At 44.6% G+C, this 16,648-nt stretch overlaps 3 protein-coding genes across 3 annotated transcripts in view; all 3 read left to right on the forward strand.

The window, feature by feature from the left end:
• Positions 1-12: 12 nt before the first annotated feature.
• LOC121597514 lies at positions 13-1,104 on the forward strand. The gene is made up of 3 exons (XM_041923327.1): positions 13-120; positions 192-689; positions 758-1,104. Exons 1-3 carry the CDS (start codon positions 76-78, stop codon positions 956-958), a joined length of 744 nt encoding a protein of 247 aa, XP_041779261.1. The 5' UTR covers positions 13-75; the 3' UTR covers positions 959-1,104.
• A 289-nt stretch (positions 1,105-1,393) lies between these two features.
• Positions 1,394-8,311, forward strand: LOC121597381 (alpha-tocopherol transfer protein-like). The gene is made up of 7 exons (XM_041923105.1): positions 1,394-1,992; positions 5,985-6,342; positions 6,517-6,719; positions 6,813-6,963; positions 7,036-7,183; positions 7,277-7,433; positions 7,519-8,311. Exons 2-7 carry the CDS (start codon positions 6,234-6,236, stop codon positions 7,927-7,929), a joined length of 1,179 nt encoding a protein of 392 aa, XP_041779039.1. The 5' UTR covers positions 1,394-1,992; positions 5,985-6,233; the 3' UTR covers positions 7,930-8,311.
• Positions 8,312-10,092: 1,781 nt separating this feature from the next.
• Positions 10,093-16,648, forward strand: part of LOC121595580 (adenylate cyclase type 3) — a 47,604-nt gene continuing 41,048 nt past the window's right edge. The window contains exon 1 of the mRNA XM_041919648.1: positions 10,093-10,259. The gene's annotated coding sequence lies outside the window, so the exon portion shown is untranslated. The remainder of the gene's footprint in view (positions 10,260-16,648) is intronic.

A 16,648-nucleotide genomic window follows, 5' to 3' on the forward strand; every position in this document is an offset into this window, starting at 1 on the left:
TTTAAAGTAAATAAAGCTTATTATAAAAGCGAAATGGCTTGCACACTTAGCTAGGATTTTGCGAACGTCCAAACGATGAAACTGCTTCTGATTGGAGTGCTGGCGCTTTGCCTTGGGCAGGTAAGTCCCATGCGAACTACGAATATCAAGATTTGCATCTACATAGAAGTACCTTCCCATCCACTCTTAAGCTCCAAGCTGGCCCGGTAGCAGTTCCAGCGAAAAAAGTCCCTTCCGCGGACACACGCGCCCTATTCTTCGCCGAGTTCACCCATCTGCTCGACGGCATTGCAAAGGAGGCACTCGCAAGCCTTTCCTCGCTGGAGCAGAACGCCGGCAAACAGATCGCCTCGGTCGAAGAGGCCATCCAGGATCTGGAGCAGCTGTACAACGAGAAGGTGCTGAAGGAAATCGAGCGTTACGATGGTGCACTGAACGAGCTTAGCTCCAGCGTGTCGCCGTGCTTCGAGTCGGTCCCGCAGAACATTAGGGACATTGTGCAAGGTGCCCGTGGTGAGGCGGGACAGTGTGGCAAGCAAACGTTGGACCGTGTGCGTAAGATACAGGAAAACATTGAGCAACACATTAAAGATGGTGCGGAAAAGGTGAAGCAAATTGTGGCGATCGGGCAGAAGTGTCTGCAGGACAACTCCTGGATCGGGGATCAGATTAACTGTGCGCTGCAGAATGTGAGTATTTTTGAGTGTGGGATGTGTTTATGGAGAAGAGATTCTAATAGAACTTCTATAACCAATAGGCCCCCGTCGCGGTAAGCATTGTGGAGGACATCGTGAAGGATGCGGCCGAACTCATCGGCCACACGTCCCGCGAAGTGTCCGCACTGGCGAAAGACACCGAGCAGTGTCTGGCGGTGGCGGTACAGGGTGCGGTGGGCGAGTTTAACGACATGTTGGCCCAGGTCGTCGGCTGCTTGGATGCGAGTCAGAGCGGCAACTGAGGCCTTTGCACGTTGCAGCAGTACCGTATAAGCGTTCCTTCTCTAAGTACGATTAAGCCCGAGCCAAAGTTGATCAGTGAAACATTTGTCGTAGTGTGCCATGCAATACATACATATACAGTACAATTTACAAGAGCGAAAAGGAAGAAGACATATGTCAAGGGCGCCTGCTTCTCTCTCGTATTGGTGACAGCTGCTGCTGCGGCAACAATCGGGAACCGGGATTTTGGGGTGAGGGATGGGGAAAACATCTGTTTTCCACGCCGCGAGCTAATTTTCTTTTCGTGAGAGGAGAATTGAGAATCTCTTTGAAATGAAAAGAGAACGAGAGAGAGAGAGGGAGAGCTTGTGTGTATGGATCGAAAGGTCGCGCCCTGTTTTGTTGAATGCGCTCTCGACCAAACGCTCCGGAGTTTCGGCGCGCGCGTCAGTTCGTATTGAGAAACCGCACGGGATAGTATCGCGTGGAAAAGCGTGAAGCAACACCCCTCGGAAAACTGTCCGTGCAGGTGTGTGTGTGTGTGTGGTTGTGAAGGAAAGGAAAAAGCGGTGTAATAGGCAAATCCTTACACATTGCTCATAAGTGTAGTGGAATGTGTTCGTAGAATTCGAGGTTTTTATGCTGCAAATTGTCAAGCTTCGGCCACCCGTTTGTGTCATCCCGGTTTGTGGAAATGCTGTATTCACTTACGAGCATCTAAACAGCCAGTGGTTCTAAAGAAAAGAACGTGTGTTTGCTCGTCCTCCACTCAGCACGCTCTATTTCGTGCGTTATAATAGGCAAAAAAGTGGAAAGAAATCTCTTCCCGGGTCCGTTTTTCCTTCAGTGTAGTGTCATTACAACACATTCAGCACTGCGAACGTGTACGGAGCCCGTGTAAAAGTGCATTCAAAATTTCGCAACCAGCACGAAGCAAACGTTCCCGAACGCTGTTCGCTGCGGCCCCTGTGTCTGTGTGTAATTGGATGTGATATTTTAATTAATTCGCCATTCTTCAGGCCACGGTTCTACACATCCCCGCGGCAGCTTGCTGGTAAGTGAAGGGTACGGTCATGTACGGGGATGAGTAAGGTGTCAACAACAGTGAGGTTGCTTTTTTATACGAGAATCGACAGGGAAGGATAGAAGAAACAGAAAAAAATCGAGCAAGACAAGCGCCATTACATGCGAGATGTGTCGGATTTTCACGCCGGTTGGGGCATGCTTTCTCTTGATTCCTTTTAAATTTGTTTTTAAGAAGACTACACTATTTTGCTTATAACGATGTAACATTACATTTTATGCAGTAATATTCCCACAAACTCTACTTCGATTGCTCAATTTCGTATGCATTGCGTATCGGCAGAGCAGCGGCGACAAAACACATTAACGTCTCTCACACAATCACCCTGTGTGCCGCCCCGTCCGCCTAGCGTGTTGTATCGATACTCCATGGAGTATGCGCTTTGAGATCACGCTCTCGTCCTACACGCGGAACCCCTAATCTCCCCCCAAACACACACATACACACATTCTCCTTGCTTCTCACACATCACAGGGATACGCGTGCAAGGAGACCGCGTACAGCAACATCCCGGTCCGCGTAGAGTGGGAATGTGATGACGCAAACCGAACGCAAGCACAGCACTGTGTATCCAAACGACCGTGGCTACTCAACACGGTGGTAGTGTCCTTAACATGAACCGAGCACTTTTTGGCGCCACATTGTCTTCGGCGTGACATGCAGTTGGCCTTTTGTAAGGGTTTGCTGCCTGCTATTAGGGCACACACGGAAACGATTGAAAATTGGGTAATTTAGTGAAACGTTCGCGTGACCAGCTGCAATTACCAAAAAGGGAACCTGGGGGGAAGGGAGCTTTCCCGGTGCAACAGGAACACCGGGGATACGGTTTCGACGGACCGCGTGACCAGGATCTGGAGAAGACGATGATTTGCATTGCAAAACAGCCATCAAGACTGCGTGCAATGTTGTTGATGTGTTGAAATAGGAACCGGGTCCTTCTCGTCCGTTCGATACGGAAGAGCGTTTTGGGATGCCCGTTCTCGATAGCAGCTGATTGACTGGTTTGTTGATGACCGGGTTGATACAATCATTTGGAATGTTTCGGTGCATTTGTTCCGCTTCGAAGAGAGGATCACTGTGGTGTATGTGTGTGTACACGATTATCAATTAGTGGTTGGCTGGGCGGTTGGATGAGATTGAGCAAATGGACGCCTATAGGAAGTACATTATTGATCAATAACGTTTGAGAGGTTTAAGCACTTTTTGAATTTAAAAATCTCGTTCAATGAAACAGAACTTAACTTATTTGGAGTGAAGTTCAATTCTTTACCTTATAGAGAGAGTGCAGCGCCTAAATGTATGCAAAATGTGTTTTATGCATGCTTCCTTAGATTAATTTCTTTAATATTCTTTTTCGATTTTATTGAAAGTATAAATTGAAAAAAAATGACTCAAACGAAATAAATTCATAGTTAAAGTCTTGACAGTGTAATGCTTATATCTAGATAATTAATAACATAAAATAATTATACTATTCATTGTGTCACGAAACAAACAAATTATACAAGGTAATTAACTTATAAAAAAACGATAAGCTACTTACTATTTTTTCATCTAAAATCCCGTTAAGAATAGCAAAAATATTTAACATTTTTTTTTAAATAGTTTTAAGTGTAGTCATCTCATAAACATCCACGGAAAAGCTAAAAACAAATCGTCAAAAAAGGAAAAAAAAAACAAAACTATTCTGCTTTACTATTATATGTTCTATTTATTAACTGAATTTGAAATCGATCGAAATTGTAATCGTTACCATTATTTACTATTAAGATATCGCTTCTTCTTTTAATAATGTTAAAACTTTGTTTATTTCAAACTATTTAAAAAAAATCATTTTGATAATATACTGAGGCACTCCCATTGATCTGTGGAAGTAAATGCAACATCCAATTTCAACTCCTTATTGTTAACGAACGGCAGCGCACTCCGATGTCCATTAAAACACTACTCAACCTTACACTTATCAAGACATAACCACGTCAAGACTCAATAAACAATACCGCACGATGAGCTACACTAATTGTGTGCCTTGACGATGACACCTACCTATCGATTCCGAGAAAAATGAGTGTACACGCACACTCGGCACGAACAGCATTGCGCTATGATGGTCTAATTTTAACAAGCATTTGTCACGCTTTTCGGGCGAACGTTCAAGAAGCGAATGAAGCGAAAAGAAAATAATATTTAAACATCATACATCGTACTAATCGGTATGCCAACAGATTAAAATCTCGTTTGGCGTCCCTTTCGAACGCTTCGGCCGTATGCTTTTCATACCGAGTCGGATGCTGTTAGCGCCATCATAAAGTGTGAAGCTTATGATGGTAGCTTCCCTACCTGAAGCAGCAAGACATATGCGCATTTATATGAGCAGGGACACTTGTTTCAACACACTGCAAGATGCACTTGAAAAGCATTGTCTAGTGGATTCCCTTTCCTTTCTAGCCGATTCGTTTCGCTATGGTTCGTTTGGCAATCTCTGAAGGAAGGCATGAGGCTTGTGGTGAGAAGCAGAAACAACGTGCAGCGTGTTCAGGTGGCGAAAGAATCGGGCGTAGTTGTTTCTGCTAAAAATAAGCTGCTCTATCGTCTTTGGGCCGATTCTCAAAGGTGCTCTTGATACGGCGGAAAGGTTGGTCCGTACGGTCCACCAAGCAGCCTAGCCGTTGTTTGCCTCAGGTTCGGCGGCATCTTTTGCTCTCCTTCTCATACCTCAAGCTCCATCTCAAACCTCCCTTAGCAGCTGAGTTCGTTCACACGCGGTTCTTTCAAGTGTGTGCAAAAAGCGGTCGTTTGGCAGAATTTTTTTTTCTTTGCATTGGTCGGCCCCGTCAATGGTCGGCCGTGAATTTATGAATCACTTAAACGGCGTCGTACATCATGCTGTTGTATGAATTCAATTCAAACGAAAGAGAGAGACAGAGAGAGAGCAATGAGCGGATGAAAACGGGCGATACAAATGATGGGTACGAAATCGGCACGAGCAGCTTTTTCTTTCGAATCACCTCCAAAAAACGACCCAATCCATCTTCGGTAGGCGAGTGAAGAAGTGTATCGATTGCACATTAGCTACGGGATAGATGGGCAATCTAGGAAAATAAACATACGCTTTGTATGTTTATCCATTTCTTAGCCGTGTTAAAAGGGAGGAAGAGCAAGAGAAGGGTTCTTTGTAAGGTAGAGTGCATTTTTTGGTCGTCAGAAAACGATCAAACCGGTGTGAGTAAAAGTAAAAATACCCACTTGAAAGGGAAAAGTACACCTGCAGTGAGCACGGTTTTGTTCCGTTCGGCATCATTTGGTTGAGCTGCTGGAAGCCAATCAAGGGAAAGATCGTTTCATATTATGTTTTGCACTAAGTAAAGAAATTACGCCCTTAAAAGTATTTGAAAATCAATCACAAAACCAACATACAACGAATAAAGTCCGATATTATGAAAGGATTTTGACTATAAACGTTTTTATTCTAATTTTAGAGATAAATTATATTTTGAATCTGGAAAAGAATTTGTTGTTTTGTCTCTAAGTTGGAATCGACAGTATATTACAACAAAATGATAAACTCATTAAATATTACAAACAATTTTAAATAATGACAGTTTAATAATGAAAAAACATAATAATAAAAATAATAAATAAATAAAAATAATAATAATAATAATAAAAATAATAATAATAATAATAATAATAATAATAATAATAATAATAATAATAATAAAAAGATCAATAAAAATAATAATAATAATAATAATAATAATAATAATAATAATAATAATAATAATAATAATAATAATAATCATAATAATAATAATACCAACAATAAAAATAATTATAATAATTATAATAATAATTTGTTATAATTTTATAGCTATAATTTCATTAAAAGTTAATTAAAATTAAAGTCCCATTCATTTAGGACTCATTTCTCCCTTCTTTTTCCATTCCTCATCTTTTTATAGTAATTAACCAGTTCACTTTCCGGAGCTATTCCCTTGCCCTTCAAACGACAATATAATTGCATTGGAATTGCATCAAATGCTCCACCGACAGTAGCATTCCTCAGCGAAAGAAGGAAAAGTTCACCGAAGCAACTCTGCTCACCGCTTTTCCTCATGCAGTTCGAGTAGCAAAAAAAAAGCTGCAACGGAGAAAAAACTGCTCAGCAAAAGAAGATATAATACTGAAAACAACAGCAACGCGAAGAGAAAATGTCCAGCAACGACAGCACACCGTTGAACAGCCCGCGGAAAATCTTCGGCAAAACCGCGACGCTCGACAATAATGCAATGCTCGAGTACGAGATGAACAAAAAGCTAGGTCAGCTTGCCAACAATCCAACCATGCTGTAGCTGCACATTTCAGTGCTTGTGAGCTTGTGGGTTTTATAACGCTTTTTCTATCTCCTTTTCCATTTCAATCTATCGCTGTGTCAATTGCCCCGTTTCGGGATGCTGGGGTACGTTCCCCTTGTTTCTGCATTCCCCAAAACAGATGTCAAGTTTCGCGAGAAGGCAGACAAGGAGCTGGGCGAAACGGGGGGCGAGCTGACGTACACCAAGATCCGGCAGCTGCGGCAGCAGCTCAACATCTACAACGAGAACCATCAGCGTGCGCTTGGCTGCCGGCGGGACGATTCGTTTCTGTTGCGATTTTTACGCGCCAAAAAGTTTGACGTCGAGAAAGCGTTCAAAATGGTAAGTGGCTTTGAGCGGCGGGGTGGAGAGTGGAGCTGGTAGGTCTAGGATTTACATCTCAATTCGTTGGGCTTTCTGCTTTCTTTCCCAAAGATGCAAAAGTACTACAAGATGAAGGAGGAGTATCCGGAGATTTTCAAAGTGTCCCCACCGTCCGAGATGAAGTTTATGCTCGAGATGCAAATACAGACGATGCTGCCGAAGAAGGACGAGCACGGCCGGCAGATCTACCTGTTTCGAGTCGGTGCGTCCACTGCCCGGATGGTTGATGTGAATGTAAATGTGTGCCACTTACTTTGTCCTTTTTTTTCTCCAGAAAAATGTGATCCGTACAAAATTCCGGTAGATTATGTGTTTCGTAGCAATGTGCTCGCGCTGGAGGACGCTGTCCGCAGTCCGGAAACCCAAATCGGGGGCTTAGTGGTGCTGCTGGACATGGCCGGACTGGGATTTGCTCACGCTAGGTAAGCTCACTAGAATGGAGGTTTGTACCTCTCGGTTGGCAATTTCAAGTGCCATCTTTTCACTCTCTTTCCACAACACACATCCACATCCAGGTATCTTTCACCGCATCTGGCGAAGAAAACGGTCGAGGTGGTGCAGGAAGCGTTTCCGCTGCGCTTCAAAGCATTCCACGTGCTGCACGAACCGTTCTACTTCGATGCAATACTGGCCGTGCTGAAACCATTCCTGAAGGATAAGATCCGACGGCGGGTAGGTATCCCTTTTATCCGCTGAGCGCTTAAAAGCTCTCCAAAACAAAAAAAAAGCTGACCACTTCTGTTCTCCTGTCCCGCAGATACACCTGCACGGCAGTTCGCTGAGCTCGCTGCACAAGTACGTCTCGAAGGATCTGCTGCCGGCCGAGTACGGGGGCAACCTGGGCCCGTTCGACAACACCGAATGGCGCCAGACGATACTGGACAACGAGCAGTACTTTATCGATCTGGAGACGTACAACCATCTGTCGGAGAGCTGCTACCAGCTCGGCGGCGATGGTGATGCGGAAAGCATCGACAGCCTACAGTTTGGCGACACGGAAACGGAGGACAGCGAGTTCGATGAGGACGATCGGCGGGTGCTGAGCCCGAAGCGGAACGCACGCTCGATACAGAACATTGAGGAAATTTTCCTGAAGAACGGGTACGACGGGATGGCCCCCGGGGTGACCGGGCCGGATTTGGAGAAGGAGGTGGAAGAGCTAAAGTAAAGGGAGGGAGGAAGGTATCATACTTTAAAGTACAAGGTGGCTTAGTGCGAAGCGAGCTTGCAAAAACAAAGCGGGGGGTTAGGTTTTGGCTTGTCGAGCACCGTATCGCAAGTATTAAGTACGCGCAATCTGAAGGCGGCACTGATAAGCATCGTGTAGTCAATTTAATTTTTAGGTTTTATTAAATTAAGGGTTTAATTGTAATTTATCATTAGCCTTTTCTGATTAAAGTAATGAACTGGCTATTGGTTGACGAACTGGCTAGGAAAATGCAAGCCGATTTTATTACACTCTATTAAGGGGTTTATGCGGACTTTAGACTGTTTGCTTTCCACGTGATGGAGAATTACGAATGAGCGAGAGAGAGAGAGAGAAAGAGAGATAAGAAAAAACATGAAATCGACTGACCGTGAGTGATTTGTCTAACGATAATCTTAGTCAATTTAGAACGGGTCACATGAATATTATATATTTTTTCCAGTGACATAGACAAGTGAAGCAAGAAGAGAAGAGAGAAGAAAAGTTGGTCCGTCTTTTGTCAGTTCAAAGCATAGCACTTTTTAGTTCAATTAAATCAATGGCAATTCGAAATGCAAATTGGAAAGCTACATTGAGAGAGAAAGGAGTGTGTGAGTGTATTTTTTGCTAGGTTTTTATTTATTTGTGACGTACGTCAACGATAGTCAATTTAGTCTAAGTGCCACCACTGCTAAAACTTATTCCAACATAGCGCGTGAGGCAAGAGGGAAATGACGCACAAACAAACAAACATACAAATAAAAAACTCGTACACCAAACGTAGCGATACGTCTGAAACCCCGTTCCCCGTTGTTACGATACCCAAATGTTACAAAAATTAACAATCAGAAATACAGTTAGACAGAAAAGAAAAGAGCAAATAATTGCTACCATATTTAGCTAGCGCCCTGTTTGCTATTCACATTTAGCGTCAATAGAGAAGTATTTAAAAAATGGCGAGAATAGAATCAAATCAAATAAAAAAAAACAAACCAATTCTGCGTTGTCACTAGCGATTGTTGATTGAAGTTTAGCCACGTAATTGAATGAAGCAAACACAAATAGCAAATAAAATCTATTTTCGCTCAAACATCATAAACGAAAACTTTTATTTGATTTATTTACTATGCAACCGAACTCGTGCGACAACCCAATAGAAGTGTTCGTTCTTTCCTGCCAACACTCAACAGAGCTCATCCGTGGTTTCCCACTTTTGAGTGCCATTTGTGTGGGGAAATCTATCTAAGTAGGTGCTCATTTTCATCAATCTTTAATGGGTTAGCGACGCTAGGGAGAAAGTGTTCACAAATTTCTCAGCAAACGAACTCTCTTGGGCAGAACGGGGAGAGCCGTTGCTATAAATCAAACACACACAGGGAGAGCTATTCGCTGACTGAATGTGCGGAGTAGTGAAAGTTGTTTGTATACAATGATGTGCCCAAGTGTACCTATCCACCCACGTAACGAGATGGATCTTATGTGTTTTTTTTTTCTTTTCATAGCTGCCAATACAGTTCAATTTGTTAAGAATGCAGAATGAGAGAAAATTTTAAGAAAAATTGCATAACTTTAGGCGAAGTGTACGGTAAGGAAGGTTTTGAGAATAAATACGCCGTATAGTATGCAATTTACTGAACATAATTTTGTTTGTATCGTTTTGTTGACGATTTATATGTTTTTTTTTACAAAATACTTTGGATGAAAATAACAAATAAAATAAAAATAAAAATAACAACAAAATAGTTTAAATAATATTTTTCAAAAAACGCTTCACTCATGGGAGTTTTCTCCTCCCATAGCTAACAAAGATAACAAACTAAATGTCATTTATCAAACAACACTGCTCCACATTCTAGGAACAAATCCTCCGAACACCGTCCGAGACCATGTGTCTGCGTCTTCTCTCGCTTGCTCTCTCAAAACTCACCACCAAAAAACCGAGCTCCGCTCGCTCACCAGCTCTAACTAGTCACTCACACCGGCCCTTAGTACACAGGCACGCGAAAAAGCGGAAAACGCGCTCTCACAAAAAGGAAAAACACCTTAACCACTCTCTCTCTTTCTCTTGGCCAGGGCTAACTCTCTTACCCACAAGGTCCGCTCGCATCCAGGTGTGGTGAAACGGTCGCATGCTTCAGTCTGTGAGTGAAGTTTGCCATCCTTGGACGTGTCCGTGTCCGGTGCTGTGTGACCAGCTCGCAACACACACATACAAACACCGAGCCTCCCACCCCATACTGTGTGTCTGTGCGCGTGTATGTGTGCGTTTCTAGGCTAGCGGTGGTGCTCCTGGTCTGCATGTGGACGGAAGGGTAAATGTCTGCGTCCTCCATTTTGTGCCACCGTCGCCACCGTTTGCACCGCCCGCCGAGTGTGTCAAGGAGTGTGTATGTGTGTAGCGTTTGGTGTCGCTGTTGGTGCCCTTTGGTGCTTTTGCTTTGATTTCTCCAGTGCTGGTGCTTCCCAAAACGGCGGCCCGCCCGCTCTCCACAGCACAAGGGCCGTAAAAAAAACCCGCGTGCCGATCTAGCCCAGCCAATCAGTTAACCCCCAGCGGGGCAGAAGGCCCCGTTAGTTAGGGCACGAAACGAATAAAACGAAACGAGGAGCAAAACCGGGCGACACCAGACCAGACGCAAAACCGTTTCACAACGAGTGGCAACGCGGGCGTGCGTTATCAGGGCCCCGGGAGTTTATGCTGTCGCCACCACCCTCCCAAAACCCACCCTCCTAGGTTGTGTGTGGGTGTCTGGGAGGCGTAGTGTGTACGTGTGTGTGTGTGTGTCTGTGTGTTTGTGTTTGCTCAAGTGTTGGTGCTGTTTGGATGGTGGAGGATATCCCTTTCGTGCCGTGGAGCCTACGCCGGAGCACGGCGACCCATTCTCGCACGCCGGATGGGGATGGTAACCAATGTATTCCACCCAGCTTACGCTGACGGACTAGGGAGCTATACCAAGCGGGCCAGAACGGAGAAGAGGCTCGAGCAGCTCGTTCGTTGCTGCGGTTGTAATTTACATGTCTCGATTTACATCACGACGCCAAAGAGAATGCTCGCGAAAGCGACGCCAAAAAGAAAGCAAACCACGGAATTACGTTACATAATCGGATTCTTATCAATACGCGCTCTGTAGCCCACACGGGCAAGCGAACCGCGAGGACTCGCGCGCACTTTCGTTTCGTTTCGATTGGCAAAGGAGTTTTCGGCACAAAGCCCTAGAATCACTCACTTTCCGTTCGGTTTCGAACGGTTTTGGCTAGAACCAGTGCGGCTCAGTACCTCTGGAGGGGAGGAGGCTACTTGTGTGACCTCCCAACTTGTGTGTACGTGTGTGTATGAGTTTACCTTCTCCGGGTTACGGGGGAGCAAACAAGCAAACAAACCGTACCGCACAAGTGTTCTGCCCGTAGGTGCTGTTGCTTGGTGTTTGGTTGGAGGAGTTCTAAGCAGAGGCTCGTCGGCACTCTGTGGTATACAACCTTTTAATGTCCTTTTCACCCTATGGCACCTATGGACCCACGGCAAAGAGGTAATGATGTAAAGTGATCCCTACGAGGTACGCTGCGTTGTACCTCGGAAGTAATGAAACTCGATGGTGCCTGTGCTGCTACCAAGGTCCTGTACACAAATCGATGATAATGGTGATAATATCGATCCAATCATGGTTGATGCCGCACTGGATAAAGGTAGTTGAACGGTTCAAAGAACTGCGAGTAACGCACTGCTTCCCATTGGATCCTGTTCCTAGGCGGCACAGCAGGAGCATGATGCCAATAAAAGCGTCCAAGATGAAAAGGAGGCCTTGAAAAACGCTCCCGAAAAAGCTGCTCAAAACATGCTCCACTTCGATCCCTATTTGCAGGCTTAAAGAAGCCCTTGCACAACTTTCACTTGACTCGTGCTTTCAGAGTAAAGTCTATTCTTCACGCTTCAGGGCAGCTGGGGACACTGGCTCCTTTTATTTTCGGCCGACACTTGACAACCGGCAGGCACGATTAACGGGCAAATTATAGCTTGCCGGTGGGCCCGGTCAGCGGACGATCGGGCCATTTCATCAAAGAAACAGGAGACCGATTACGTGACGGGCGCTGCGGGTTCGTGCTGGTTCCATGAAAAACGCATTAAAATGCCTTGAGCGGCAAACGAATGGTCATATTCATCGCACAGTACGATGGGGAGGGAGGCAGAGACGCGTGTCCCAGACGCCAGTGGGTGGACATTTTCGGGTGCTATCGTAATAGGTTTACAATGTTATTAAGTGCCAGTAAAATGGAAATACAGTTGGTTGCTTTACGGAGAGGAGTTTTGGGGCGAAGACAAAGAGAGAGAGAGAGCATGGATGAGTCTTGGGGTGTAATATTCGTCTATAGGAGACTTCTAAAGGAGGCTGAAAATAGTATGCTCGGTGTCACTTGTTATAGATGGATTGATCTACTCAAAATTGATTGAAATTTGAATCATTGCTTGAGACGATATTCTGCACGAGCAATCAACTTCAATAGTTTAGTTTGTGGTGTAGGTTTAGTTACCTTCACGCAGATTGAAAGTTGTACATGGTCCTTTGAAATGGAATGCTTTGTTATTCAATACACTAATCAAACCCTATGCCGAAATCTCATATCAAACAGCTCGAAAAGCTTTCGTGAGCCAAGTGTACATCGGCAGCTGTCTACCAAACTCCAATTTCATGTCACCAATACGGGTTACTAAAAATACCATTTCGTGTGCAAATGACCCAAAAAGCAACCACGAAGAGAGGGTTTTTTTTCAATTTCTCCTCTCTCTCTCTTTTGCATCGCCTGCGTTCGCCATAAATAATCCAGCGTTTATTTAATCTATTCAACCACTTGGCGTGGACGTTGTTAACCCGATGCAAATACACTATTTTTGGAGGCCTTTTTATCACTCTAACCGCTTACCCTCTCCCTTACAAATCCTTGGAGCCTTTGAATGGTACATCCCAGCACGTTTCTGCAATATCGCATGAAATAACCACCGCACAACTCTGTAGTATCGATCTGTAGTCCTCCCAACAACAAAAACTCCCTCACATTTCATACAGGAAGGAACAACAACAACGGAAGCAAGCCAAAAAAAATGCTCACAGGCTGCAAGGACAGATCCGAATAGCATCCACACACACACACACACACACACACACACACACACACACACACACACTCCGTCCTCCTATATGGGGGAAGGACGGAAAGTCAATGTATGTCAATATGTATCCATCGCACATTCGTTCGATTACGATTTCGTGCACTTTTGTGGCCCCGTAGGGAGAAGATTGCAAGGCAGGCAGGCAACGAAACCAACGATACAACAGACAAATGGCTTCCCTTTTTGCAGTGGAGTTTTTGTCCGAGATCAACCAAATCAAGCGTGTCTGTGCGTGTGTGTGTGTGTGTGATGCGCGAATTTGAGTGTGTGTGTGTATAAAGAAAATTATTTAACTTGCTAAAATATTAATCTCCAGCGACAGTAGCGCCAGTCTGTTACACATTCTGCTCTCTGCCATATGGTGAAGCGCAATACGAAGGAGAGTGGAGCGATTGTGTGGGTTTGATTTATGGGAAACATCACCTCTAATTGAGACGTTAAGAAGGTTGAGGGTGTTTGCAATTTTCCTTTTACCTTTCCATTTACTTCCCCCACTTACTGACGGTGTGGAACTTTCAATGGAACGATGTAACTCATTGATGTGTTTGTGTTGTTTTAATTAAATTAAACAATAATGAGTGTCTTAATTAATTAAAAAAGTTCGATTATAAATAAAAATCACATCAAAAAGACATCATGCAAACATCCATAAAGGCCACCTAATTAACTGCACAATTCAAAGCCTTTTCATACTAATGGTGTTGGAAGACGATATTCTGTTTAAATAAACTAAATTAAACCTCTTCCAAAACGCTCCTCCTCTTTCATCAAACAACCCCAAAACAGTGCAAACAAAACTTCCTTAAATTCACACAAGCACAAGGCGAAGAAAGTTTGATTTCAATCAATACCAAACACACCCCATACATTAGTGACCAGAGCGTCCGTGCCCGTGAAGCATCCAAGTAAGCCCTAATGGCGCACCCGAATACACATATCCCTGCTCGAGCATGGGACATCCCTTTTGAGGAGAAAAAAAAGGGAGCATAAGCAATCGAAACCATTCGCCTTATTTATCTTCGAAAACAACTCCAGCCGAATCCAACAAAGGGTCCCTGCAACGAAGGAAGAAGGTCCCTGCAACGGATCGGACCGGGACACAGTGAATCGAACCATGGCATGGCTCTTGTCTTGATTGCCATCTTGTTAGCAATAAATTCACCGTCCGTGATTCGTCCGACCCCATTAGAGGAAGTGAAGCGAGCAAAACTTTTTCCTCCGGACAAACAAACTGATAAGAAGTTTATGGTCTGTCGGTGTGTGTGTGTGTGTGTCTAAGTTGCTGAAAGCCAGTAGTTTAGCATATAATTTTGCTATCCATGCTGTCCTCGGCCTCGCCCAGATTGAGACACCATTCACCAGTGGGGAATGGGAGAGTGCAAAACGAAGTTACGCCCGCTAATGTCGCTCCGACTTCCGGTACGGCACTTTCATTACTCGTGAAGTAAATCGGGACCCAGATTGCAGCAGCAGCAGCAGCAGCAGCAGTTGTACGTGCAAATAAAATTTAATTTTCCACCTTTCCTTCGCTGCACAACGGCGGCATAAAAGTTCTGCTCAGCTCTGCAAATACGAAAGTACGGCAGTATGCAAATGTAAATCTGAAACGGCAGAGGAAGTTCTTCGCTCTGGTGCTTAAGATGAGGGGAGAGCTTTTAAGCTACCTAGAAGGGAGATAGAGGAGTGGTAACAGGCTCGTCAGTTTAATGAAAAAAAAAGAACTCTAAACAACGCTACAGCTAAGGTAAGGTTCACTTTACTGTGGTGCACGTTTCAAAGTGTAATTTTCGCAGCTTTGGCTTGCGATATTGTGCCAGTAACGTTTTCATTCCCAAGTGTCCCATCAGAGCTACAACAAAAAAAAAAGGGCTGCAAAAATCATCAGAACCTGATGTTTTTCCCGCTCGGTAAACAGATCCAGATCCTCCGAACACCAGCCATTCATTCATTTTCGTAGCAAACATTTACTAACCCCCGAGAGCTGAGCTGATTCCTACCTAACAGCCGTTTCGTCCGTTTCGTTGTGAGTTCTGATGCACACCAGACCCAGATTCTGCTGCACGAACAGAAACAGAAACCCCGCTTGGAAATGGGACACTACCTCGCATTTATTCAACCCACCCCGCCCCATGCCCATGGAGCATCTTAATTGCTTTCCACCGAAGCCAGGCAAGCATCAACGTGCTGCTGTGCCGAGATGTGAATGGTGATGCATGTGGGGTTTTTGGGGGGAATGAAAGAAGAGCAAAATAGTTCGCAGATCTGGGGCATGCCAGTAAAGGAGGAAGATGGTTTTTCTATCTCCTACTCCAGCTCCTACGTTTCATTACTGCGGAAATGGAGCGCAATAAGATTGCCATCATATCCACTTACACTTGACCCAATGGATGGCCTCTGCTGTCGCTGTTGCTGTTGCTACTTGGCTTCACTTCAAGATTCCAATGTTTAGATGTTGAATCTAGCTCCCAAATCATGCGCTTCAAGCAAAAATACGGTACGGAAACATCACTCACCTTTGATGACAAGGTTTAACATCTTTTCCTCATTTCCTGCCACTGAATTATTCATCCGATGGTCTTTTTTTGTTCGGTGCCAAAAATGTGTCACTTTACCTCGGGTGTGTGTCATCTTAATCCGGCTCATAATTGAACCTCATCGTGTGTCAAAATTTCAGCCTGTTATTTTTTAAACATCCTCTCAATCTTCAAATCGAAACGCCGGAAGCTTGACCGTCATTAGCGCATGATTGAGCGACCTTCCCTGTGTGTGTGTGTTTGGGTTCAAGAGCCATCAGTACAGCGCTGGAATGCTGTGGCTGGGGTTGCGGTCAGGAATGGGAACTATGCCTTCCATGCTAACACTTTAATGTGGAAAAAGAATGAAAGAAAAACCTTCTCACCGTAGCTAATCCTTCCGTGAATATTGTACAGAGTGCGGGAGTAAGTGTAGAAGCACGCTGGGATGCGATTTAGCACTTCCCTCAGCGATAGAGGGAAGCTAAGGAAAGCTAGGCTGTCAGCAACGTAGGTCAAGTATTTTTAGTCGAAAAAAAACCCTTCGTGCCAGACACACATTTTCGACCACAACCAACCGCGGGCCGGGAATGTGGGTCTGCGAATTCTGAACCGAACCGAACACTGTTGACAGTGCTGACCTTTCAATGGTTATTATTTTTTTGCCTCCCAGGCCTCGAGAATGTGTACCTCTCTCACACACACACACGCAAGCACATAAACTGCCACAACAATTGAGTTTCCATGTAATCGACCATTTTTCTTCCACCACCGTCCGCTTCGTTTTCCTCCCAACCGCCCTCGTATTTGGTCGCTCAAAAAAGAAAAGGTATGGAAAACGGCTTTCCATCTATTGATTTACGCCAAGCCTGCCTGCCCTACCAAGGAAGCCCAAGGAAGCGGTGGCAAGAAGTGGTTTATGAACGGCTGTACCAAAGCACACGAAATACATTAAGCTAATTGAATGGTTGAATGCGCCAACGCTGTTCTGTGGCTCCGCCGTGGCAGCTGTGTACGGTGTTGT

The sequence above is a fragment of the Anopheles merus genome, chromosome 3R (genome assembly GCF_017562075.2).
Source record: "Anopheles merus strain MAF chromosome 3R, AmerM5.1, whole genome shotgun sequence".
NCBI classification, from domain to species: Eukaryota; Metazoa; Arthropoda; class Insecta; order Diptera; family Culicidae; genus Anopheles; species Anopheles merus.

What these genes read in the sequence shown, in the direction of transcription:
- LOC121597514 (XM_041923327.1), top strand. Translation starts at nt 76, where the DNA reads ATGAAACTGCTTCTGATTGGAGTGCTGGCGCTTTGCCTTGGGCAG. An exon ending in TGGCGCTTTGCCTTGGGCAG is followed by an intron (nt 121 to 191) that starts GTAAGTCCCATG and finishes TCCACTCTTAAG; the next exon opens with CTCCAAGCTGGCCCGGTAGC. An exon ending in TTAACTGTGCGCTGCAGAAT is followed by an intron (nt 690 to 757) that starts GTGAGTATTTTT and finishes TATAACCAATAG; the next exon opens with GCCCCCGTCGCGGTAAGCAT.
- LOC121597381 (XM_041923105.1), top strand. Translation starts at nt 6,234, where the DNA reads ATGTCCAGCAACGACAGCACACCGTTGAACAGCCCGCGGAAAATCTTC. An exon ending in CTGGGATTTGCTCACGCTAG is followed by an intron (nt 7,184 to 7,276) that starts GTAAGCTCACTA and finishes ATCCACATCCAG; the next exon opens with GTATCTTTCACCGCATCTGG. An exon ending in AGGATAAGATCCGACGGCGG is followed by an intron (nt 7,434 to 7,518) that starts GTAGGTATCCCT and finishes CCTGTCCCGCAG; the next exon opens with ATACACCTGCACGGCAGTTC.